Genomic DNA, 27,079 nt, shown 5'->3' on the forward strand with positions numbered 1-27,079 from the left:
CTATGTATCTGTAGTGTGTCGTGACCATATGTCAATGAATGGAGCTACAGTGAATTTATGAAATCGCTTCAATCATTTGTAATAGCCCTGTATTTCATGATGTCTCTGTATACAGCCAACCAAATTGGTGTCTGCTTACTGAGTCATCAGTATGCAGATGTTGCATGAACGGCTCACGGACTGGATACAAGCCCTCAAAATGTGACGTACGCCACACTCCCGCGTGTGGAATATCGAGCGGATGGCTAATGTGCTGTGTACTGCTGGGGGGACTCAGTTGTACATTGCAGTAATGTCTTCCCATTCCTCAACTGACTGTACGGTCTGATGATGTGGTGTTGTGTGTACCCTGGGTAGTGTTCTGGAGTCACACAATGTTTGAAAAATTCTGGGAAGTATCCTAGCACACGGGGTTCATCGATGGAAGTGTGTCTGGTATTTAGTCACAGCTGTATGGGCACTGCCATTACAGAACCCATACACAAACAATATGTCTATTTTTTCTGCATAAGTGAACATATGTGGCATGTTGGTATTGATTGACACAATGGACTTTCCTCAATTAAACGACCTTTAAGCATGACATGCACATCGTCTCATGGCTGCTCACTGATCCAACCCACGATTGGATATTGAGTACGCCTGCAGCTCTTGCCTCTGTGTGACGTCACAGTGCTGCCGTGTCTTGGAGAACCCCCACTTCTCTTGTAGGATGGATCAGTCGTCTGTCCCACCATTATTCTGTCTATAAGTAGTATTCACTCTTGTCTTTGTATTCATTCATGGGTGTGTGTAGTCTTCAACTCGCTCCAGTGTTTACCATTTCATCATTATTTTACTCTATGTGACGATGCCACTTTATGGCTATATAAATTTTTGCTTATTCTGTTAACTTTATGAAGACAGTTATATTTGCTGATCTCGCGGACTATGTGTTGGTACTGTCTGTATTAGTCGATAGCCTACTATTACAGTATGTTCCTCATAAATGCGCACATTTTCTCTTTTTAGCTCAGTCAGAAGATGATCAAAATGACTGAAACCGGAAACTGAATTAACAGAGGCACAAGATGGCGTACGAGCGACAAAACATAACTGAATCACATACACGATAATATCATTAGTTTTAAAAATGTATAGAATTTTACTTGCCATAAAATTTGGGAACAGAATTATTAACAATACTTTCCTAATAGCTTTGATATGTTGCACAGTTCTAGGCGCTACAGTCTGGAACCGTGCGACCGCTACGGACGCAGGTTCGAATCTTGCCTCGGGCATGGATTTGTGTGATATCCTTAGGTAAGTTAGGTTTAAGTAGTTATAAGTTCTAGGGGACTGACGACCTCAGAAGTTAAGTCCCATAGTGCTCAAATCCATTTCAACCATTTCTTCAAAATGGTTCAAATGGTTCTGAGCACTATGGGACTTAACTTCTGAGGTCATCAGTCCCATAGAACTTAGAACTACTTAAACCTAACTAACCTAAGGACATCACACACATCCATGCCCGAGGCAGGATTCGAACCTGCGACCGTAGCGGAACCATTTGTTGCACAGTACTTAAATGTGCAGAACTAAAAGTATTTGCAAATGCTTCACAAAACGCAACCTCATGTCTCGCAACAGCACAAACAGTAGAAAATGATAGAATCTGCTTATGGTGATCTCTAGGGCGCATAGCTTCATGTGATTCTAACATGGGTCACTAGACTGGAATATCTACCAGAAAAAAATCATGAGTTCCTAGCTACACTCATGATCCGTTGGTGGGGTGGCTTGCGTGCCTCAGCAATATGGTTTGCCGTGCTGTAGGTTCAGCCTCATCACAGAGGTATCTGTTGAGAGGCCAATCAAACGTGTGGTTGCTGGAGAAGGGTAGCAGCCTTTTCAGAGGCTGCAGGGGCAACAGTTAGGATGACTGACTGACCTGGCCTTGTAGCACCGACAAAAACAGCCTTGCTGTGGTGGTACTGTGAACGGCTGGAATCAACAGGAAAGTACAGCCATAACGATTACCGAGGGCATGCGGCTCTACTGTATTGTAAAAGATCATGGCATCCTCGTGGGTAAAATTTTCCAGAGGTAAAATAGTCCTCCATTCGGATCTCCAGGTGGGGACTACTCAGGAAGATGTCGTCATCAGGAGAAACAAAACTGGCATTCTACGAATCGGCGTGTGGAATGCTAGATTCCGTAATCGCACAGATCGTTAGAAAATTTAAAAAAAATGGATGGACTTAAGTTAGAGATAGTGGAGATTACTGAAGTTCGGTAGTAGGAGGAACAGGACTTCTGCCAGGTGAATACAGGGTTATAAATACAAATTCAGATTGGGATAATGCAGAAGTGAATGAATATGTAGATCGGAATGCTACAACGAAAAGCATAGTGAATGCATTATTGCAGCAGTGATACCCACAAAGCCAACATCTACGGCAATAGTACAAGTTTATATGCCAACTAGCTCCGTAGATGATGAAGAGATAAAAGAAGTGTATGAGGAGATAAAAGAAATAATACAGATAATTAAGGAGAACGAAAATTTAATTGTGAAGGGGGACTGGATTCGATTGTAGGAAAAGGAAGAGAAGGAAAAACTGTACGTGAATATGGACTGAGGGAAAGGAATGAAAGAGCAAGCCGCCTGATAGAATTTTGCACAGAGCCCCATCGCAGACATTTGGTTTAATAATCGTGAAAGAAGATCGTATACGTGGAAGAGACCTGGAGCCACTGGAAGGTCTCAGATTGATTATATAATGATAAGACAGAGATTATGGATCCAGATTTTAAATTTTAAGACATTTCCAGGGACAGAGGTGGACCTGGCCGCAATTTATTGGTTATGTAGATTAAGGCTCAAGAACTTGTCAAAAAGGTAGAAAATTAAGGTGATGGAACCTGAATAAGTTGAAAGAAACAGAGGTTGTTGAATGTTTCGGTGGGAGCATTTGGAGACGAGCGACTAGACAAGGGAAAATGAACACAGTATGAGACGAATAGGTAGCGTTGAGATATGAAATACTGAAGGCAGCAGAGGATCAAATAGATAAAAAACACATGGCCAAGTAAAAATCCTGGGAAACCGCAAGAGATATTGAATTTAAATGCTGAAAGGAGAAAATTTAAAAATGCAGCGAATGAAGCAGATTAAAGGGAATACAAACGTCTAAAAAATGAGGCCTACAGAATGTGCAGAGGGGCTAATCAGGAGTGGCTTGAGGGCAAATGTGATGATTTATCAGCATATTTCATTAGGAGAAAGATAGATACCGCCTACACGAAAATCAAAGCGCTCTTTGGGGAAAAGAGAAGTCACTGTATCAGTATCAAGAGCTCAGATAGAAAACAAGTCCTAATTAAAGAAAGGAAAGCTGTAAGGTGGAAGGAGGATCTATACAAGGGAGATGAATTTCAGAGCAATGTTATAGAAATGAAAGACAATGTGGATGAGGATGAGACTGAAAGATTTCACTCGAAACAAGGCTCTGGGGTAGAAGACATCCCGTCAGAACTACAGATAGCCTTGGGAAAGCCAGCCATAACGAAACTCTTCCATCTGGCGTGCAAGATGTACGAGACAGGTGAAATACCCTGAGACTTCAAGAAGAATGCAATAACTGCAATTCCAAAGAAAGGAGGTTCTAACAAGTGTGAAAATTACCGAACTATCAGTTTAATAAGTCAAATATTAACACGAATTCTGTCTTTAAGCTGGTCGTGGGTTGTGTACCAAAAGTGAACAGCATAGAGACAGAAGTGATGACACTTTCTGCAGGACCTAATCATCATTTTGCAGGACAATGCTCAAGTACGTACAGTGCAAGCTGTTACTGATTTGTTTGACTGATGTGGCTGCTAAGTGCTATACCACCTACTACACTCCACTGACTTAAGCCCTCGTAAGTTCAACTCGATTTGTAAACTGAAGGACACACTTCACGGCATTTGCTTCAGAACTGCTACAAATTCGTCGGGCAATAGACCGCGCGCTCGAACTGTCAACACAACTGGCACTGCTAAGAGTATCCTACGACTTCCACATCGCTGGCAACGGGTTATACGCAATACTGGCGGCTACTTTGAAGGTCGGTAAAACTTTGAAACACGTATCTATTTTGTACGAGGTGGAAATAAATCGTTGCCACTATGAAATTTCCAACCCTCATACATGATCTACCCATATCATTTTCAGCATTCTTCTGCAGCACCACACTTCGAAATATTCTATTCACTTTATACCTAAACAATTTATTGTCCATGTTTCACTTCCATGCATAGCCACACTCCAGACAAATACTTTCAGAAGAGACCTCCTAACACTTAGGTCCGTATTTGATATTAACAATTTTCTCTTCTCTTTCTTGCCTTTAACAGTCTACATTTTGTCTCCTCTCTACTTCAGCTGTCATCAGGTATCCTGCTGCCCACATAGCAAACTCACCTACATCTTTAAGTGTCTCGTTTCCTAATCTAATTCCCTCAGCATCACCTGGTTTAATTCCACTATCCTTGTCTCGCTTTTGTTGATGTTCACATTACACCCTCCTTTCAAAACATTATCCATTCTGTTCGATTGCTCTTCCAAGTATTTTGTTGTCTCTGACAGAATTACAGTGTCATTGTGTAAGACATCGTGGTCTCCTGAACTTCATTGCTTACATATTCCACCCTCACAGTCATATTCTGCACATCAAGACGCTTCATTCGAACCCAAACTCGATAAGATAAAGTAAATGTTGTATGAATTCATGTAAACGATATGCAAATAACTAGTAAATCGCAAGTGCGCACTGAGATTTAAATACTCGGGGCTGGCATACACACACACATTCAAGACACGACGGTCGCAGGGGCTTTTAGTTCGGGAGAGGCAAACCGCACGCCGGGGGGCTGGTCCCTTCAGAGGACAAGTCAACCTATCTACGTCGGCCGGTGACCGCCCGTAGAGCAGACAGCGTTTGCCCGAGTGAAAGGGAGAACGACCCCATGTTCAGCTTAAAAACAAATTCCGCTACATTGTGTGGGAGCGCCCTACGCATGCTTTACAAACATAGCACGCAGTTTCAGAGGTTTTCACAGGGAGACAGCAAACGCCAAAAGCCAATGCTACAGATTTCCGCGTGTGTGCTTTCGTTTGTGTTTAGTGTTCTTTCGCCGTCACGCCACCACTGTTCACGTGTGCCGTCGCAGTCATCCGTGTTATGTGCACCGTGTCAACAAGTGTTAGTGTTTTTTCTCGTCCAGCGTGAACGGCTTCATGTTTATTGTTTTTCGTATCTATAGTTTTTGCCCGCCGTTTTTATTGTATTATCTGTGCCACCTATATGTCATTTTATTGTACCACTCACGGCTGAAGAGCAGCGTAATATGCTGTTGACAGCCCGCCTTGTAATAGGTGATTAAAATAACAATAAAGAAAAAAACGTGTGGTGTGGTGAGACGGGGGTGGTCCTCTGCTTGCAGGCCGGAGCGCGAGCCCTGCCCCGAGTCGAGCTGCAACTCCACGCGCTGCTGGGGCCCGCGGCTGTGCCAGCGCCCGGGCGACCCGCGCTGGTGCGACCAGAGCGGCGCCTGCAGACGCTGCCACCCGCAGTGCCTCGGCGGCTGCGACGGCCCCGGCCCGGACGCCTGCTTCGCCTGCCGCGGGGTGCTGCACGACGGCCGCTGCGTCCCCTCCTGTCCCAGCACCGGGTCAGTGCACTCTTCTTCGTCTTCATTGAGTTTCGATTCCCCCCGAAGGGGGCGGGCTGGCAGCAGCTTAGTATGCCGCTCTTCAGCCTACAGACTTTGTTTTAAAAAGATGAAGATAATATTGGAAGTGTTGTTAATAAAACTTCTCTATTTAAACTAGGCTGACCTGCATGTGACTGCTTTAGTTTTTAATAAAACTTGCATCTGAACTGAACTGAACTGAACTGAACTGAACTTTATCTGACTGCATGAAAATATTGTTGGAAAATTAATACTCAAAATACACATCTGACTGCAAGAAAGTTTAGTGGTAAAAATAAATGAAAGTCACGAACCTGCATCTGACTGCGTCTGTGGACTTAGCTCGTGCACTCCTTCCCGTTTCGCCGATAATAAAACATATATTCAACTCAGCCGTAGTGCAATGACATTAAAATTGTCATTGTAGATAACTTTACTCATTTTGGCCCTGTTTGTTACTTAATAAAAATTCTGTCCTGATCTGAATAATTTTCCAACTGTGCAATGGCATATAGATTATTTTACTCTGATAAATGAAATTATTAGCTTTATTCGTGGGAACTTTACTTTAATGTACCTTTTGGTTCAATGCAAGCACAGGATGTGGAGAACGACATAAGGTGTAGGATGAAAGTCTCATTTTATCTAAAAAATATTTATTGTTCAAACTTTTAAGGCACATGTGAAAAACTAAAAAAAACTTCTATAGCACGGATTTACGAGAAAGTTTCACAAACGCTTATTGCATCAACAATGGGATTACTATCTAGCTTTTAGACATTATTTAACCAAAGAAAACCTATTTTATTAATTATTCTTTCTAGTTTCCCCAGGTATGTGCCGAGTTTCGCTCAATATATAGCTTATCATGTGCGTAGTGCCAATTCTTACTTTGATGCTGTCACGACCCGGCTGCCTCCTGCAGGCATCTAGCTCCGACTCGAAACACGTCTGCTGTCTCTGCGCATCTCCTCACCACTACTCAAACTTTTACCGCGTGCACCTAGCTCTGTTAGCTGTCAAAGATCTTACTACTCGAAGATGTACTATCGTCCAACCTTGCGGTTGGAAACTATCGACATTTTTCACTGGCTCTATCCTGATCGAATCTCAGCACATACCTTTCAATATATAATAAAAACAGGCGATAAAATCGGAGACTTAAATGGTAACATGGCGAGAAATCGTGGAGCTTCAGGGGGGTAGGACGTGAAACGGCCCGACTTGTAGCAGGAGAGGCACCACATGACATTTTAATTTGCACTTTTACTTTTATTTATTTAGTTATTTTTCCGTGGGACCAAATTAAGGAGCAGTCTCCATGGTCATGGAACGAGTCAATATATGAAATTATAACACGATAGTAGAAACAGATAAAATGAAATACAGGGTGTTACAAAAAGGTGCGGCCAAACTTTCAGGAAACATTTCTCACACACAAATAAAGAAAACGTGTTATGTGGATATGTGTCCGGAAACGCTTAATTTCCATGCTAGAGCTCATTTTAGTTTCTTCCACCTACGCTCAATGGAGCACGTTATCATGATTTCATATGGGACTCTCTACCTGTGCTGCTAGAACATGTGCCTTTACAAGTACGACACAACATGTGCTTCATGCACGATGGAGCTCCTGCACATTTCAGTCGAAGTGTTCGTACGCTTCTCAAGAACAGATTCGGTGACGGATGGATTGGTAGAGGCGGAACAATTCCATGGCCTCCACGCTCTCCTGACCTCAACCCTCTTGACTTTCATTTATGGGGGCATTTCAAAGCTCTTGTCTACGCAACCCCGGTACCAAATGTAGAGACTCTTCGTGCTCGTATTGTGGACGGCTGTGATACAATACGCCATTCTCCAGGCTTGCATCAGCGCATCCGGGATTCCATGCGACGGAGGGTGGATGCATGTATCTTCGCTAACAGAGGACATTTTGAACATTTCCTGTAACAAAGTGTTTGAAGTCACGCTGGTACGTTCTGTTGCTGTGTGTTTCCATTCCATGATTAATGTGATTTGAAGAGAAGTAATAAGTAATAAAATGAGCTTTAACATGGAAAGTAAGCGTTTCCGGGCACATGTCCACATAATGTATTTTCTTTCTTTGTGTGTGAGGAATGTTTCCTAAAGTTTGGCCGTACCTTTTTGTAACACCCTGTATAAGAAACGTATTCAGGCGACAATTCGTAAGTTTAAATAAAGAAAATCAACAATGCAACACAGGAATTTGCTTAATTTTTCTGCTCTTCCAGGAGCTCCTCGATAGAATAGAAGGAGTGAGCCATGAGGAAACTCTTCAGTTTAGACTTAAAAGTGTTTGGGCTACTGCTAAGATTTCTGAGTTCTTGTGGTAGCTTATTGAAAATGGATGCAGCAGAATAGTGCACTCCTTTCTGCACAAGAGTCAAGGAAGTGCATTCCACATGCAGATTTGATTTCTGCCTAGTATAAACTGAGTGAAAGCTGCTAACTCTCGGGAATAACCTAGTATTCCTAACAACAAACTACATTAAAGAAAATATATACTGTGAGGGCAATGTCAAAATTCCCAGACTATTGAATAGGGGTCGACAAGAGGTTCTTGAACTTACACCACATATAGCTCGAACAGTCCGTTTTTGAGTCAAAAATACCCTTTTTGAATCAGAAGAATCGCCCCAGAAAATAATACCATATGACATAAGCGTATGAAAATATGCAAAGTAGACTAATTTTCGTGTTGAATTGTCACTTACTTCAGATATTGTTCTAATGTTAAGTAAAGCAGCATTTAGTTTCTGAACAAGATCCTGAACATGGGCTTACCACAACAACTTACTATCTATCCGAACGCCTAGGAACTTGAACTGTTCCGTCTCGCTTATAATATGCCCATTCTGTCTGATCAAAATGTCGGTTCTTGTTGAATTGTGAGTTAGAAACTGTAAAAACTGAGTCTTCATCAAATTATTTTCCACAAGCCACGAACTTATTTCATGAACTACATTATTTGATAATGTTTCAATATTACACACAAAATCCTTCACTACCAAGCTGCTGTCATCAGCAAACAGAAATATTTTTGAATCACCTGTAATAGCAGAAGGCATATCATTTAGATAAATAAGGAACAGCAGTGGCCTCAGCACCGACCCTTGGGCAACGCCCCGCTTAACAGTGCCCCATTGGGACTGAACATCACTACCACTCTCAATATTGCGGAGAATTACCTTCTGCTTTCTGTTCTTAAAGTAAGAGGCGAACCAATTGTAAGCTATTCCCCTTACTCCATAATGGTCCAATTTCTGCAGTAATATTTTGTGATCAACACAGTCAAAAGCCCTCGTTAAATCAAAGAAAACACCTAGCTATCGCAACCTTTTATTTAATCCGTCCAAACCCTCACAGAGAAAAAATAATATAGCATTTTCAGTTGTTAAACCATTTCTAAAACCAAACTGTACATTTGACAGCAAATTATGTGAATTTAAATGCTCCAGTAACCTTGTATATACAACCTTCTCGATAACTTTAGCAAACACCGATGGCATACTATACTTTTACAAATAAATTCATAAAACTTCGTCAGAATGACCAGGAAGGATTCAGGATTCACACTCATAGCAGAGGAAGTTCAAAGACATAACAAAACAATTTTTTTTTTTACATGTGAAATTTCATCATTTTTTCACTTGGTATTGGCTGCATTTGTTCCTGTAGGTACACTTTTCTTCACAAGTAAGCGAGATTCTTCGATGAATTTTGCACAGCATACAAACCATACTTACAGGTATATGAAATTCTAGAATTTCCCAAATCTCTTAAAAACTATTGTAAAAATTGAGATAATTAACTATAAAATTCGAGTTTTCTCTAAACACGAAGTTTACAACGTAACAGCCCATTCATTTTTCCATAGATTAAATAAATTCTAGAGTTTCATACACCTGTAAGTATGGTTTGTAAGCTGTGCAAAATTCATCGAAGGATCTCTCTTACTTGTGAAGAAAAGTGTACCTATAGCAAAAAATGCAGCCAACAGTAAGTGAAAAAAATCATGAAATTTCAGATTTAAAAAATATTATTTTTTCGTGTTTTTGAACTTCCACTGCTATGAGTGTGAATCCTGAATCGTTCCTGGTCATGCTGACAGAGTTTTATGAATTTATTTGTAAAAGTATAGACAGTGCAAATTAAAATGTCCCGTGGTGCTTCTCCTTCTCGAAGTCGGCCCGTTTGACGTCCTACCCCGTCTTAAAACATAGAACAAAGGGATGATGATTCTAATAAAATACATATGAAGCAGGCAGGTAAAATAATAGACAGACAATTAAAAAACACGGCGACCGGCTGGTTTCTGTTCGCAAGAGACATAAAATTCACACCCAGCGATAGCATGATTTCTGTTCGCAACACTTTGGAAGGAAGAAAACACTGAACATTCACTTGAACACTGCACTGAAAAGTTGGCAAATATGACACACCACAGCCGAGGGCAGATGGGGGGAACCTTGACAGATGATGGGAAAGAAAAAAGGGGGGAAGCAGAGGAAAAACGAAGGGCGGGAGAGGGGAAAGGAGTTAGTGCATCGCTTCTGCTCCGATTTATAGAACTGTCTCGCTAGCGCACAGTGGACTCGAAACAGTTTACCAGTTAAGTAGCCGCCACAGCGATCCCCGATTCTTTACGCGCAGATGCAAGGCAAAAATTGCGAAAAAATTCGTGTTTTTTTATTGCGCAATTTAGTAGATCAGTTCTTTGATAATAACATCGTAATGTTTCATAATCGAATTTCGGCTACAAATAGGTTTAAAAAAAGTTTGTTTGGGCGTTTGCGCCTGCCATGCCGCCTCTTTCTATGCTGTGATTCACCTTCCCTACGTTAGGATTTTTTTGTGCGTTATTTTTTCGTTCACACAATCGATACGAACTGCAGATGAGTCTAGAAGGCTGTCAGAAAGATTACCTTTGCTTGTTCCTCTATTTACGACGTGGTTTCTTTAACATTGCGTGCTACAAACTGATTTCAGTTTTTAGTTTTGCATATATCAATCTGTTTTTGCTCGAAATAGGTCGTAACAGTGAATGCATATCTAACAAAGTGAGGAGATGTCTTGTGGGCAATATTCTGTCACAAACTTTCAACTGATGATAATCCTCAACATTCCCTTTGTGACATATTCTGGTGGAAATACGAGAGCTGTCCAGAATGTAAGTTCCGATCAGTCGCTACATGGAAACCACAGTGAAAATCGCAAACCTTTTATTTGCAAGAGTTAGCTACACTTTCCAGGTACTTCTCTACATTGTCGCCGCTCTGATGTAGACATTTGTCGGAGCTTTATACCAAATTTCTAACACTATCGTCATAGAAGGCAACCGCCTTTGCTTTCCGATAATTCTCTACGCTGGTCTATAGCGCGTAGCCTGCGCCCAGGTGTTGTGTTCGTATCCAGCGATTCGTATGAACAGAGACGATACTCAGGACGAGCCAATTAGGGCTGTGTTGTGGGTGGTCGAACAGTTCCCATCGAAAAGGCTGCAGGAGCGTCTTCACTGCCCCTGCAGAGTGCGGCTGAGAATTGCCGTGAAGAAAGAAGTGCGTGGCAGTTGTGTTAGGTGGGCTGCATTCATTAAGGCGAAGCCTCTCAGTGGGCCCTCCTACTTGGCGGGAGACATCGTTGTTCTGGGCACCTTTACTCGCCACTGTGCGCTCACAACTGAAAAGGGCGTCTTGATGCGATCAACGGTCATACTAGAGACACTACCCAACACATCTGTGCAAAGCTTCATCGGGTTTTCACTGTGATGTCCATTTCACGACCGATCGGAACTTACTTTCTGGACAACCCTCTTATCTTCAGGCAAACACAGTGGAGAAGCATACACCCACAAACATGAATTGCCACTTGCGGTATTAGACGTTATAAAACCAACTTTCAGGTACCTAGCCAATCCTGAATTGCTGAAAAAATGTTTCCATGGGAAAACACAGTATAAATTAGAGCTACCTTATATGGATGCGTTGTCCAGAAACCGTATCTGTGTCCTCAATTGTTGTGAAGATAGCCGCAGGTATGACTAAGAATAAATTCATATCTGTATTGCGTGTAGTGTTAGGGCACTCTGTGGAGTAGAAGCACCCCTTGGTGTGTCTGCACACTGCATTGTCAGTGTTTCATTACTCGAGGTGCGGAATGGTCGGTATAACTTCGTGAAACCCCCTGTAATTACTTATTGTGGCGTAACATCGTAGAGAGAGTGGGGACTGACCTCTTCGGTCTTCATTTTACAGACTTATGAAGGAGGGGAACGCGTGGCCACAATCCTTCGACCTATCTTCTCTTGCGCTTCTACCATTCACTCCAGCCGCCACCATCCTGTTACGCTTCTGGAATACAATTTAACCATTACTAACACTCTACTGAACTTAGTCGTGGTACACAATTTAATATTACCGCTTAACCCTTTCATTTTACATTGAACAACAATTTTATGCCATTAAAACACATTTTAATAACAATCTGCATTCTTCCAATCTCTGCAACGAGGAAATTATCAGTCCTAGAAGAAACCGAATGGGACCTTTTTTGTACGAAATTTAATTTTTTACTGTTAAGCATTTTCGCTAGAAGCCGCGTTTTTGGAGCTACTCGAGAAAAAAATTAAAAGTGATCTTTGAAATTCCCCCCACATCCATGGTCACACCGTACTGAAGGTGATTTTTAGTATGTTGTTCATCATGGCCCTTCATAGCACTGCACGGAATATCTCTACTACACGACTTTTTCTTCTGTTCACCTATTTTTGGTCTTTGTCGACTGGGCTAATATGTTCGCCAGTTTGAGACTGTTTTGCGGCTTGACAGAGCACAACCGTCTGGCACCAAGTTGTCCATCTGTACCTGTCCTACATTACTGTGGCACATTGTAAACAGTTACCGCTTACTCACTGTGTACAGAGTATATATGGTATTACACCTACATAATTTGTGCGATTCTGCTGAAGTGCTAACCATTTCAATGTCCAAACATCCACTACACGTTCCCTTCATGACAATGTTTGTGTGCTCCATGCCATCTCCATGGTGTTGAATAATGGTCAGCAGGACACTGACTTAGCAAATGTCATGGGATAGGCACATCACATGGAGCCTCCACTGGCCCTGCATACTTCAGTGAGACGCCGTGGAAGTGAGTCCACAAGTCCCTGGTACTCCTCTGGAAGCAGCTGAAACCAAATAGTTTGCAAAGCGGCAGCCAGTTCTGATCTGCTCGTGGGTGCAGGATGCACAGCAAGGAGCGTGCGTTCCGTGACATCCCAGATACGCTCGATGGGGTTCAAATCTGGGCACCCAGGTGGGGAACTCATGCTTTGGACTTCTCCTGCATGTTCCTGGAACCGTTCCCGGGTAACATGTGTCGGAAGGCCAAAACTGAGTGGAGATGATCCCCAAGCAGCTCATTACACCACAGAGCAATCAAAACCCTTTCCGGAACAACTGGAAGGCCCATTCGTACCAGTAAAATGCACCGAAGGGGCCATGGGTTCTAGGCGCTGCAGTCTGGAACCGCGAGACTGCTACAGTCGCAATTTCAAATCTTCCCTCGGGCATGGATGTGTGTGATGTCCTTAGGTTAGTTAGGTATAACTAGTTCTAAGTTCTAGGGGACTGATGACCTCAGAAGTTGAGTCCCATAGTGCTCAGAGCCATTTGAACCACAATAGAGACACCACCGCCTCGGACCACATCTTGGCAGGCAGGACCCAGAAATTCGTGTGGTCTACGCCACACACCGTGCCTCCCTTCGGCATGGTGCAGTTGAAATTATGACTATATCACGTTAAGCCATTGTTCCACTGCCCATCCCTGTGACTGACGAGGAATGCAAGGCATTGTGCCCGATGACGTTGTGTTAACAGTGGCACCTTCTATGCGGTGCCAGCCCATATACCACATGGAGCCCATGTTCGTATGGCTTGTCCACTGGAAGACGTGTCAGTCAGGTCTTTTATTGAATTGAGCCATGATCTCTTGCACTGTTGCCCTTCTCTCACTATTGGCAATCCGTCTCAGACATCGCCTGTCACGGTCGTTGTGGGTGGCTGGATGGCTGGTAGTTCGTCTGTTGTGGACTGTGACGCCCTCATTCAACCATTAACGATATACCCTCCACGCGGTTGACAGTGTCAAGCCAAATTCCTACCCCACTGCCAAAATCGAAATTCCCATCCTTCGGACACCAAACACTGAACTCCAAATGGAGTCAACTCTTAACGACGTTGCAAGTTACACAAATCACTTGCACAACCCTCCTCAGAAGTTCTCCTATACAACTGCAGCTGACACAGGGCAAGTGTAATGCCCTTACAACGCACCTACGCCATCTGTGTACCACTATTCCATGACATTTGCTAAGTCACTCTATAAAAAAGCGTATTTCTTCAAAGCTCTGAAGCACAGACTGAAACTCTACATCTACATCTACATGGATCCTCTGCAAAACCACCTTCACAATTCTCTATTATTCCAGTCTCGTATAGCTCGTGGTGATCGTTCCGCCCTATGTGGGTCGGTGTCAACAAAATATTTCCACATTCGGAGGAGAAAGTTGGTGATTGGAATTTCGTGAGAATATTCCGTGGCAACGAAAAACGCCTTTTATTTAATGATTTCCAGCCCAAATCCTGTATCATTTCTGTGACACTATCTCCCATATTTCGCAATAATACAAAACGTGCTACCTTTCTTTGAACTTTCTCGATGCACTCCGTTAATTCTCTCTGGTAAGGATCCCAGACCGTGCACCAGTATTCTAAAAGAGGACGGACAAACGTAGTGTAGCCAGTCTCCTTAGTATATGTGTTACATTTTCTAAGTGTCCTGCCAATAAAACGAAGTCTTTGGGTAGCCTTTCCCACAACATTTCCTATGTGTTCTTTCCAATTTATGTTGTTCGTAACTGTAATACCTAGGTATTTAGATGAATTTATGGCTTTTAAATTAGACTGATTTATCATGTAACCGAAGTTTGAGTTCCTTTTAGTACTCATGTGGGTGACTTCACACTTTTCGTTATTTAAGGTCAACTGCCACTTTTCGCACCATTCCGATATTTCTTCTAAATGGTTTTGCAATTTGTTTTGATTTTCGGATGACTTTCTCAGTCGATAAACGACAGCGTCATCTGCAAACAACCTAAGACGGCTGCTCAGATTGTCTCCAAAATCGTTTATATGGATAAGGAACAGCAAAGGGCCTGTAACACTACCTTGGGGAATGCCAGAAATCACTTCTATTTTATTCGATGACTTTCCGTCAGTTACTACGAACTGTGGCCTCTCTGACAGGAAATCACAAATCCAGTCACATAACTGAGACGATATTCCATCAGCACGCAATTTCACTACGAGCCGCTTGTGTGGTACAGTGTCAAAAGCCTTCTGGAAATCCAGAAATACGGAATCGATCTGAAATCCCTTGTCAGTAGCACTCAAGACCTCATGTGGATAAAGAGTTAGTTGTGTTTCACAGGAACGATGTTTTCTAAACCCATGTTGACTGTGTGTCAATAGACCGTTTTCTTCGAGGTAACTCATAATGTTCGAACAAAATATATGTTGCAGAATCCTGCTACACATCGACGTCAACGATGTGGGCCTGTAATTTAGTGGATTACACCTACTACCTTTCTTGAATATTGGTGTGCCCTGTGCAACTTTCCAGTCTTTAGGTACGGATATTTCGTCTAGCGAACGGTTGTATATGATTGTTAAATATGGAGCTAATGCATCAGCATACTCCGAAAGGAACGTAATTGGTATACAGTCTGGACCAGAAGACTTGCTTTTATTAAGTGATTTAAGTTGTTTCACTACTCCGAGGATATTTACATCTACGTTACTGATGTTGGCAGCTGTTCTCGATTCGAATTCTGGAATATTTACTTCGTCTTCTTTTGTGAAGGCATTTCGGAAGGCTGTGTTTAGTACATCTGCTTTGGCAGCACTGTCTTCGATAGTATCTCCATTGTTATCGCGCAGAGAAGGCGTTGATTGTTTCTTGCCGCTAACATAACTTCACATACGACCAGAATCTCTTTGGATTTTCTGTCAGATTTCGAGACAAAGTTTCGTTGTGGAAACTGTTCTAGGCGTCTCGCGTTGATCTCTGCGCTAAGTTTCGAGCTTTTGTAAAGGATCGCCAATCTTGAGGATTTGGGTCTGTTTAAATTTGGCATGTTTGTTTCGTTGTTTCTGTAACAGTGCTCTAACCCGTTTTGTGTACCATGGAGGATCAGCTCCGTCGTTTGTTAGTTTATTTGGTATAAATCTCTCAAATGTTGCCGATACTATTTCTTTGAATTTAAGCCACATCTGGTCGACACTTGTATTATTAATTTGGAATGAGTGTCTCTCAGGAAGGCGACAAGTGAATTTTTATCTGCTTTTTTGAATAGGTATATTTTTAGCTTATTTTTCGAGGATTTGGGGATTACAATATTCAGTCTCTCTACGACAACCCAGAGTTCACTAATCTCTGTATGTGTTTTGCTGGTGGTTATTAACTCAGGATTATTTGTTGCTAAGAGGTCAAGTGTGTTTTCACAACCGTTTACTATTGGCGTGGGCTCGTGAACTAACTGCTAGAAATAATTTAGCACAATTTCGGATGATATTTTATGCGTATCTCCGGAACTGAACATATAGTTTCGGCAACATATTGAGGTTAAATTAAAGTCACCACCAACTATTATCGTATGAGTCGGATACGTGTTTGAAATGAAACTCAAGTTTTCTTGAACCTTTCAGCAACGGTATCATCTGAACTGGGAGGTCAGTAAAATGATCCAATTATTATTTTATTCCGGTTGCCAACAATGACCTCTGCCCATACTAACTGACAGGAAGTATGTACTTCAATTTCGCGACAAGTTAAACTATTTCTAAGAGCAACAAACACACCGCCGCCAACCGTGTTTAGCCAATCTTTTCGGAACACCGTTAGGTTCTTCGCAAAAATTTCGGCTGAGCTTAACCCGGATTTAGCAGTTTTCAGTGCCTGTAACGATTTGATCTTCAGCGGAGTTATTGAACGCAGTTTTCCGAAATTCCCTCACCAGGGAAGACGAATGGAATATTCCAGAATTTGAAACAGGAACAGCTGCTAGCATGAGTTTCTTAGAAGTAGATACCTTAGGGGTTGCGAAGCAACTCAAATCGCTTGATACGGGCAAGTCTTCAGGTCCAGACTGTATACCGATTAGGTTCCTTTCAGATTACGCTGATACAACAGCTACCTACTTAGCAGGTGTTCCCCAGAGAAGCGTCCTGGGACCTCTGCTGTTCCTGATCTATATAAATGACCTGGGTGACAATCTGAGCAGTTCTCTTAGGTTGTTCGCAGATGATGCTGTAATTTACCGTCTAGTAAGGTCATCCGAAGACCAGTATCAGTTGCAAAGCGATTTAGAAAAGATCGCTGTATGGTGTGGCAGGTGGCAGTTGACGCTAAATAACGAAAAGTGTGAGGTGATCCACATGAGTTCCAAAAGAAATCCGTTGGAATTCGATTACTCGATAAATAGTACAATTCTCAAGGCTGTCAATTAAACTAAGTACCTGGGTGTTAAAATTACGAACAACTTCAGTTGGAAAGACCACATAGATATTACTGTGGGGAAGGCGAGCCAAAGGTTGCGTTTCATTGGCAGGACATCGGAAGGGTGTAAAAAAGGGCAGCTCGTTTTGTATTATCACGTAACAGGGGAGAGAGTGTGGCAGATATGATTCGCGAGTTGGGATGGAAGTCATTAAAGCAAAGACGTTTTTCGTCGCGGCGAGATCTATTTACGAAATTTCAGTCACCATCTTTCTCTTCCGAATGCGAAAATATTTTGTTGAGCCCAACCTACATAGGTAGGAATGATCATCAAAATAGAATAAGAGAAATCGGAGCTCGAACAGAAAGGTTTAGGTGTTCTTTTTACCCGCGCGCTGTTCGGGAGTGGAATGGTAGAGAGATAGTATGATTGTGGTTCGATGAACCCTCTTCCAGGCACTTAAATGTGAATTGCAGAGTAATCATGTAGATGTAGATGTAGATATAACGTGTAATGATGAGGAGGGTGATGACAGCCTGGTGTGGTCACAGGGAGCTGCGCTTCGAGTTCATCGGGCGGCGCTGCGTGTCCGAGGAGCAGTGCCGGCGTGAGCCGCTGCCTCCAGGTGGCAACAAGGTACCCGGCATCACGTGGATCCCGTTCCAGGGCCGCTGCCGCCTGGAGTGCCCGGAGGACCACCAGATGGTGGGGGCGCCCAGCGGCTACGCCGTCTGCGTGCCCTGCCGCGGCCGCTGTCGCAAGGCGAGTAGCCCTTCTCTGTACACTGTCTGACACTGCAACCTCATCCTCCCATCTGCTCTCGGACACTGCCGCTCTTAAGCTGACACATCGCGCCAACGATTCACATCTCCATCTCCCGACGAAATCGTACCACTTCCCCATACCCGACCGCGAAACCAGTCGAAAGACCTCCCCATCCAGCCTTACCAGACTACTCGAGTAGGAGTAGGGGAGGCCAGGCTTGCTCTTCTTCCTACTTTTCCTCCTTTCGTTCTGAAAAGTTTGTTGGAGGCTGCGGGCTTTGAGCTAAAGCTGTTAGCTTTCTACTGTTGTTGTTGTGGTCATCAGTCCGAAGACTGATTTGATGGAGCTCTCCATGCTACTCTACCTTGTGCAAGCCTCTTCATCTGCTGCAACTTACATCCTTCTCAACCTGCTTACTATATTCAACTCTTGGTTTCCGTCTACCATTTTAACCCCCCCCCCCCCCATTCCCGCCATGCTTTTCTCCAGTACTACACTCATGCTCATAAATTAAGGATAATTCTGATACATGGTGCGCGGTTTGCGGGTTTAAATCACCTTGGGGTATGACAATGCGGTGCATTTGAACTGCGGTCGTCGCACGGTGCCGCTGGCAGCAGTCCACATACGCAGCGGTGTGTTGGTGCATGTCAGAGTACGGTGCAGCGAGTAAGTATGCAGAGGTTTTCAGACGTGCTAATGGTGACTGGGTGTTGAAAATGGCTCAAACAACACATATTGATGACGTTAGGAGAGGTAAAATACTAGGCCGACTGGAGGCTGGTCAAACACAGCAGGTTGTAGCACAGGCCCTCCGTGTTCCACAAAGTGTGATCTCAAGATTATGGCAACGATTCCAGCAGACAGGAAACGTGTCCGGGCGCTACAGTACTAAACGTCCACAGTGTACAACACCACAAGAAGACCGATATCTCACCATCAGTGCCCGCAGACGGCCGCGAATTACTACAGGTAGTCTTGCTCGTGACCTTACCGCAGCCATTGGAAGAGTTGTCTCCACATACACAGTCTACAGACGACTGAACAGACATGGTTTATTCGCCTGGAGACCTGCAAGGTGCATTCCACTGACCCCTGGTCACACGACAGCTCGTAAAGCCCGGTGTCAAGAACACAGTACATCGTCATTGGAACAGAGGTCCCAGGTTACATTCACGGACGAGTCCAGGTATAGGCTGAACAGTGATTCTCGCCAGATTTTCATCTGGCGTGAACCAGGAACCAGATACCAACCTCTTGAAAGGGACCTGTATGCAGGTCGTGGTTTGATGGTGTCGGTTGGGATTATGATTGGTGCACGTACACCCCTGCATGTCTTTGACAGAGGAACTGTAACAGGTCAGGTGTATCGGGGCGTCATTCTGCACCAGCATGTCCGTCTTTTCAGTGGTGCAGTGGGTCCCACCTCCCTCCTGATGGATGATAACGCACGGCCGTACCGAGCTGCCATCGTGGAGGAGTACTTTGAAACAGAAGATATCAGGCGAATGGAGTGGCCTGCCTGTTCTCCAGACCTAAACCACATCGAGCGCGTTTGGGATGCTCTCAGTCGACGTATAGCTGCAAGTCTTCAAACCCCTACGACACTTCAGGAGCTCCGACAGGCACTGGTGCAAGAATGGGAGGCTATACCCCAGCAGCTGCTCGACCACCTGATCCAGAGTATGCCAACCCGTTGTGCGGCCTGTGTACGTGTGCATGGTGATCATATCCCATACTGATGTCGGGGTACATGCGCAGGAAACAGTGGCGTTTTGTAGCACGTGTTTTTCGGGACGGTTTTCTCAAATTATCACCAATACCGTGGACTTACAGATCTGTGTCGTGTATGTTCCCTATCTGACTATCCTATTAGCGCCAGTTTTGTATAGTGCCACGTTGTGTGGCACCACAATCTACAATTATCCTTAATTTATGAGCATGAGTCTACATTGGTGATTCCTTGATGTCTCTGAATGTGTCCTATCAAGCGATCCCTTCTTTTAGTGAAGTTATACCACAAATTTCTTTGCTCCCCAATTTTATTCGGTACCTCCACTTCAGTTACATGATCTACACATCCAATCTTCAGCACTCTTCTGTAGCACAAGCCTTCAAAAGCTTCTATTCTCTTCTTGTCTTAACTGTTTACCGTCTACAGTTCACTTCTATGCATGGCTACATTCCAGACAATTACCTTCAGAAAAAGAATTTCTAATGCTTAAATCTATATTCAATGTTAACAAACTTCTCTTCTTCAGAAAAGCTTTTCTTCCCATTGTCAATCTACATTTTATATCCTCTCTATTTCGGCTATCATTAGTTATTTCTCTGCCCAAATAGCAAAACTCATCTACTATCTTAAGTATCTCGTTTTCTAATCTAATTCCCTCAGCATCACCTGATTTAATTCGACAACATTCCATAGGTTTTTCTTTTGTTAATGTTCATCTTATGTCCACCTCTCAAGACACAGTCCATTTCGTTCAACTACTGTTCCAAGCCGTTTGCTGTCTCTGGCAGAATTGCAATGTCATCGGCAAATCCCAAAGAGCTTGTTTCTTCTCTCTGGACTTTAATTCCTTGTCGAAAATTTCAAAATGGTTGAAATGGCTCTGAGCACTATGGGACTTAACATCTGAGGTCATCAGTCCCCTAGACGTAGAACTACTTAAACCTAAGGACATCACACACATTCATGCCCGAGGCAGGATTCGAACCTGCGACCGTAGCGGTTGCGCGTTTCCAGACTGAAGCGCCTAGAACCGCTCGGCCACACCGGCCGGCTCGAAAATTTCCTTTTGTTTCCTTTAATGTTTGCTCAATGTACAGACTGAATAAGTTCTGGGATATGCTACAACGCTGTATCACTCCCTTTTAAACCACTGCCTTCCTTTCATGCTCGTCGGCTCTTATGTATGGAGTCTAGTTTCTGTACCACTGGTAAATAGCCTTTCGCTCCCTGTGTTTCACGCTTGCTACCTTCAGAATTTCAAAGAGGGTAAGGCAGTCAACATCGTCAAAAGGTTTCTCTAATTCTAAAAATCCTATGAATAGTTTTGCCTTTCCTTAACCTATCTTTTAGCATAAGTCGTAGGATCAGTATTGCCTCGCGTGTTCCCAGGTTTATCCGGAACCCAAAAATTGATCTTCCCCGAGGTTGGCTTCTACCAGCTTTTCCATTCTCCTGTAAACCATTCGTGTTAATATTTGGCAACCTAAACTTATGAAACTTATAGTTTGTAACTCTCACACTTGCCAGTAGCTGCTTTCTTTGGAATTGCAGTTATTAGATTTTTCTTTGAAGTTTGAGGGTATTTCCCTGTTTCGTACATCTTGCACACCAAATTAAAGAGTTCCGTTATGGCTGGCTCTCCCTAGGCTAACGGTAATGTCTTCTACTCCCAGGTCCTTGTTTGGACTGACGTTTTCAGTGCTCTGTCAAATTCTTCTCGCAGTGTCATATCTCCTATCTCCTCTTCATTTACGTCTTCTTCCATGACTATAACTTTGCCTTCAAATTCATCTCCCTTTTATAGACGCTGTATATGCCCCTATCATCTTGCAGCTTTTACTTTTTTACTTGATCTGGTTTTCCATGTGAGCTCTTCTGTTTTGTCTTTGTTAATAATAATGTGTAATTTGTTTGCGGATGTAAATTTAAAAAGTTTGCAAAAACAGTGGTGAAATGTTTTGTAAAATGATTAGTGTCAGATTAAGAAATAAAACCGATTGAATGATGCTGAGATCATCCACAGCAGTTGACGTGGAGATTAGGAACGCGCATGCTCTCTCCTCATATTTGAAGAATTCTCTATTAAAAAATATTTTAGACTGAAAAATTGTTTGAACTTTTTTACATTTTCTGGCACACAAGATAGAAATATGTCGAGGCCACACAACAGCAGACTGCACAGTCTACATAGCACGTTAAACAGTCATCCTCTAGAACTCCGTAAGGTTCCAGGATTCTAAGTTAAAGATTAAACTTAAAATTCTCAGTCGGTACTTCATTTGTTGTACAGGATTTCGACCAAACGTTTCTGAAATTTATTTTAGTTCTCTCTTGTAGACAAATCAGTTTACGAAACCCTTTACAATTTTCTTCTAAATTCTTTTTTGTTTTCAAGTTTTTCTCGCAAAGCACGACCTTTTTGATGCGTCACTTGTATAGCTAGAGACTTCTGTTCTCGAAATATCCTGAATTCAGTTGTCGATTGACAGTTTAATATCACACCAATGAAACTTTTCGTGCCTAAAACAGCTACATCTTAGTAAGATGAGTTTATTAACTTCTCATTTGCGTTTTGTTCTCGAAACATCCTGGCCTCAAAATACCCTAACCTCATTACTTTATTGGAATGAAACCATTTTGAGAGGTAAATATCGGTGGAATGTATCGTTGTATTGGCAAAATTGCTACACGTTGAAGAGATGATCATTTTGACACTTAATTTACATAGCTAGCAGTATCTGCCCGTGAATTAATTCAGTCTTCCCTAAAATCACTAATTAAGGTTTTCTTAATTACCCTCATTACTTGCAACGAATTAAATAACTTTTTGCGAAAACTACGGCCCACGCTGGTGAATCTGATACCACATTTGTCCATTTGCCATTCTTTTATGGGACAAAAATTTTCCCTCAAATCAGTAATTAAATTTTTCTTAATTACCCTGGTTACTCTGAAATAAATAAACATTTCTTTGCAGAACTGACCCACGATGGTCAGTCAGATACCCATTTTCTAATTTCCCACTCTACATTTGGCTAAGAAAGTCATGCAAAAATCCATTGTCTAATTTTTCGTCAACTAACTAACAGTTTTTTCTTATTTCTCACGTTTACTTTCAAGCAATGAAATGTTTTTTTTTAAAGAAAAACTAGACTTCAGACGCGTCAGCTAGATGTCATATTTGTCCACTTCCCACTCTTCGTTTGGCTATGAAAATTTGCACAAAAATTTCCCTCAAATCACTAATTAATTTTCTGTTATTTACCTTGATTACTTTTAAGCAATTAGACTTCACGCTCGTCAGTTTTATGCCCCATTTGTCCATTTCCCACTGTTCATTTGCTATGAAAATTTGGACAAAACTCGATTGTTCAATTTATAGTGAATCTTGCTTTTGCTAGACTCAAACGTTCCATCAAACCAGTCATTACTTTTTTTTTGTCAGAGTAGGCAATTTAGGATCACCGAGCGAAGTGGCGCAGTCGGGAGGTCGATGGATCAAATCCGAGTCCCGCCATCCAGATATAGGTTTTCCGTGATTTTCCAAAATCAACTCAGGGAAATGTTGGATGGTTCCTTTAAAGGAAAAGGAACGCCCGATGTCCTTCCCGATCCTTCACACAATCCCAGCACGTGCTCCGTCTGTAGCGACCTCAGTGTCGATGGGATGTTAGACCCCAGTCATTCCCCCTTCCTTCCTCCAGATTAGGACCCTCTACCATCTGCATAATTTTGAGCCCGAAGGTGAAGCAGCCCAAGTGCGCCTTGTGACCCGCGGTGTGTGCTCGGCAGGTGTGTGGGGACGGCCGCGAGAGCGTGGTGCGCACGCTGGCCGACATGGACAAGTTCCGGCAGTGCACGCACGTCGACGGCTCGCTCACCTTCATCCTGTCCGACGACGAGCACGACCTGTCCGAGGAGCTGCCCAGCCGCTTCGGGCTCATCCAGGAGATCAACGGACACCTCAAGGTAACGCCAGACGCCACCACATCCCAGCTTTCGTCAAGAGTCATCCAAGAGATCGACAGTGGCCTCAAGGTGACATCCCAATCTTGCATGCATGTGTGTTAACCGGGGACCTAGAAACGACAGAGAGGCTCCGTCCCCGCTGCAGCCGCAGTGGTCCACAACCCCACGACGACTACCGCAGTCCACTTCACCCCTCCACCGCCCCACACCGAACATAGGGTTATTGTGCGCTTGGGCCCCAGGTGGACCCCTCAGGGAACGTCTCACACCAGACGAGTGTAACCTCTATGTTTGCGTGGTAGAGTAATGGTGGTGTACGCGTACGTGGAGAACTTGTTTGCGCAGCAATCGCTGACATAGTGTAACTGAGGCGGAATAAGGGGAACCAGCCCGCATTCGACGAGGCAGATGGAGAACCGCCTAAAAACCATCCACAGACTGGCCAGCTCACCGGACCTCGACACAGATCCGCCGGGCCGATTCGTGCCGGGGACCAGGCGCTCCTTCCCGCCCGGAAAGCCCGGTGGGGGGGGGGGGGGGGGTCCTAATCTTACTTTGCTTTCCTTTTTCGTGTACAGAGACTTTCCTTCAGCCCAGTATTGAAGGACATCCAGTGTTTCATTCTTGTGAAGCCCTAGTTCATTAAGAGTACATTTCGTGGTGCAGCTAGGACACCGCCCCCTTTAGCTGAGTGGTCAGCGCGGCGGAATGCCACGCCAAAGGGTCCGGGTTCGATTCCCGGCTGGGGCAAGAGATTTTCTCCGCTCAGGGTCTAGGTGATGTGTTGTCCTGATCATCATATATCCCCCATCTCCGACGTGCAAGTCGCCCAGTGTGGCGCCGAATGCAACAAGTACTTGCCCTCGGCGGCCGAACTTTCCCGAATGGGGGACTCCCTGCCCACAGTGCCGTATGCTCTTTTCCATCAGGGACACTGTAGGAGATATTCCACGTCTTGAACTTGTAGCAGTCAGTGGTCTGCCAGAGACGGTGGCATGACAACCAATGCACTTTGATTGAGATGATTACTGGAACGGACAAATTCTCCGCTCCCTGCAAGCCTGTCGGCCGCTCACCCGTCCGTGGCTGGCACCGAATTCTTCTAGCAGGGGTTTAGTTGATGGTTAATTGAAATAATGAGTGGAACAACAGGGGAAGCTAAAGACCAGAGAAGATGTGATAAAAAGTATCGGGACATCTGGCTGAAAATGACTTACAAGTTGGTGGCGCCCTCCATCGGTAATGCTGGAATTCAATATGGTGTTGGCCCACCCTTAGCTTTGATGATAGCTTCCAGTCTCGCTCGCAGGCATACGTTCAATCAGGTGCTGGAAGGTTTGTTGGGGAATGGCAGCCCTTTCTTCATGGAATGCTGCGCTGAGGAGAGGCATCGATGTCGATCAGTGAGGCCTGGCACGAAGTCGGCGTTCCAAAACATCCCAAAGGATTCAGGTGAGGACTGTGTGCAGGCCAAGATGTTATTGTCGTGTAACTACTCCGCCACAAGCCGTGCATTATGAACAGGTGCTCGATCCTGTTGAGATGCAATCGCCATCCCCGAATTGCTCTTCAACAGTGGGAAGCAAGAAGGTGCTTAGCACATCAATGTAGGCCTGTGCTGTGATAGTGCCACGTAAAACAACAAGGGGTGCAAGCCCGTTCCATGAAAAACACGATCACACCATAACACCATCGCCTCCGAAGGTACTATTGGCATTACACACGCTGGCAGATGACATTCACCGGGCATTCGCCGTACCCACACCCTGCCGTCGGATCGCCACATTGTGTACCGTGATTCGTCACTCCACACAACGTTTTTCCACTGTTCAGTCATCCAGTGTTTACGCTCCTTACACCAAACGAGGCGTCGTTTGGCATTTACCAGCATGATGTGTGGCTTATGAGCAGCCGCTCGACCATGAAATGCAAGTTTTCTCATCTTCCGCCTAACTGTCATAGTGCTTGCAGTGGATCCCGATGCAGTTTGGAAATCCTGTGGATGGTCTGGATAGGTGTCTGCCTATTAAAAATTACGACCCTCTTCAAATGTCGGCGGTCTCTGTGAGTCAACAGACGAGGTCGGCCTGTACTCTTGTGAGCTGTATGTGTCCCTTCAAGTGTCCACTTCCCTATCGCATCGGAAATAGTGGACCTAGAGAGGTTTAAGAATGTGTAAATCTCGCCTACACACGTATGACACAAGTGACACCCAATCACCTGACCACGTCCGAAGTCAGTGAGTTCCGCGGAGCGCCCCATTCTACTCTCTTAAGATGTCTGATGACTACTGAGGTTGCTGATATAGAGTCCCTGGCAGTAGGTGGCAACACAATGCACGTAATATGTAAAACGTATGTTTTTTTGGGGTGTCTGGATACTTTTGATCACATAGTGTAGGTTTTTACTTGTTGATGTTGTTGTGGTCTTCAGTCCTGAGACTGGTTTGATGCAGCTCTCCATGCTAATCTATCCTGTGCAAGCTCCTTCATCTCCCAGTACCTACAGCAACCTACATCCTTCTGAATCTGCTAAGTGTATTCATCTCTTGGTCTCCCTCTACGATTTTTACCCTCCACGCTGCCCTCCAATGCTAAATTTGTGATCCCTTGATGCCTCAGAACATGTCCTACCAACCGATCCCTTCTTCTAGTCAAGTTGTGCCACAAACTTCTCTTGTCCCCAATCCTATTCAATACCTCCTCATTAGTTACGTGATCTACCTACCTAATCTTCAACATTCTTCTGTAGCACCACATCTCGAAAGCTTCTATTCTCTTCTTGTCCAAACTACTTATTGTCCATGTTTCACTTCCATACATGGTTACACTCCATACAAATACTTTCAGAAACGACTTCCTGACATTTAAATCTATACTCTATGTTAACAAATTTCTATTCTTAAGAAACGCTTTGCATGACATTGCCAGTCTGCATTTTATATCCTCTCTACTTCGACCATCATCAGCTATTTTGCTCCCCAAATAGCAAAACTGCTTTACTACTTTAAATGTTTCATTTCCTAATCAAATTCCCTCAGCATCACCCAACTTAATTCGACTACATTCCAGTATCCTCGTTTTGCTTTTGTTGATGTTCATCTTATATCCTCCTTTCAAGACACTGTGCATTCCGTTCAACTGCTCTTCCAAGTCCTTTGCTGTCTCTGGCAGAATTACAATGTCATCGGCAAACCTCAAAGTTTTTATTTCTTCTCCGTGGATTTTAATACCTACTCCACATTTTTCTTTTGTTTCCTTTACTGTTTGCTCAATATACAGATTGAATAACATCGGGGAGAGGCTA

General features: G+C 43.7%; 1 protein-coding gene across 1 annotated transcript in view; it reads left to right on the forward strand.

Moving 5' to 3' along the window:
* The window catches only part of LOC124716810 (insulin receptor-related protein-like), a 162,128-nt gene that overhangs the window by 29,180 nt on the left and 105,869 nt on the right, over positions 1 to 27,079 (forward strand). Inside the window, exons 3-5 of the mRNA XM_047243360.1 lie at positions 5,470 to 5,697; positions 17,856 to 18,066; positions 23,597 to 23,773. Of these exons, the coding sequence (XP_047099316.1) occupies positions 5,470 to 5,697; positions 17,856 to 18,066; positions 23,597 to 23,773 (616 nt within the window). The remainder of the gene's footprint in view (positions 1 to 5,469; positions 5,698 to 17,855; positions 18,067 to 23,596; positions 23,774 to 27,079) is intronic.

This window comes from Schistocerca piceifrons, chromosome 9 (assembly GCF_021461385.2).
Source record: "Schistocerca piceifrons isolate TAMUIC-IGC-003096 chromosome 9, iqSchPice1.1, whole genome shotgun sequence".
NCBI classification, from domain to species: Eukaryota; Metazoa; Arthropoda; class Insecta; order Orthoptera; family Acrididae; genus Schistocerca; species Schistocerca piceifrons.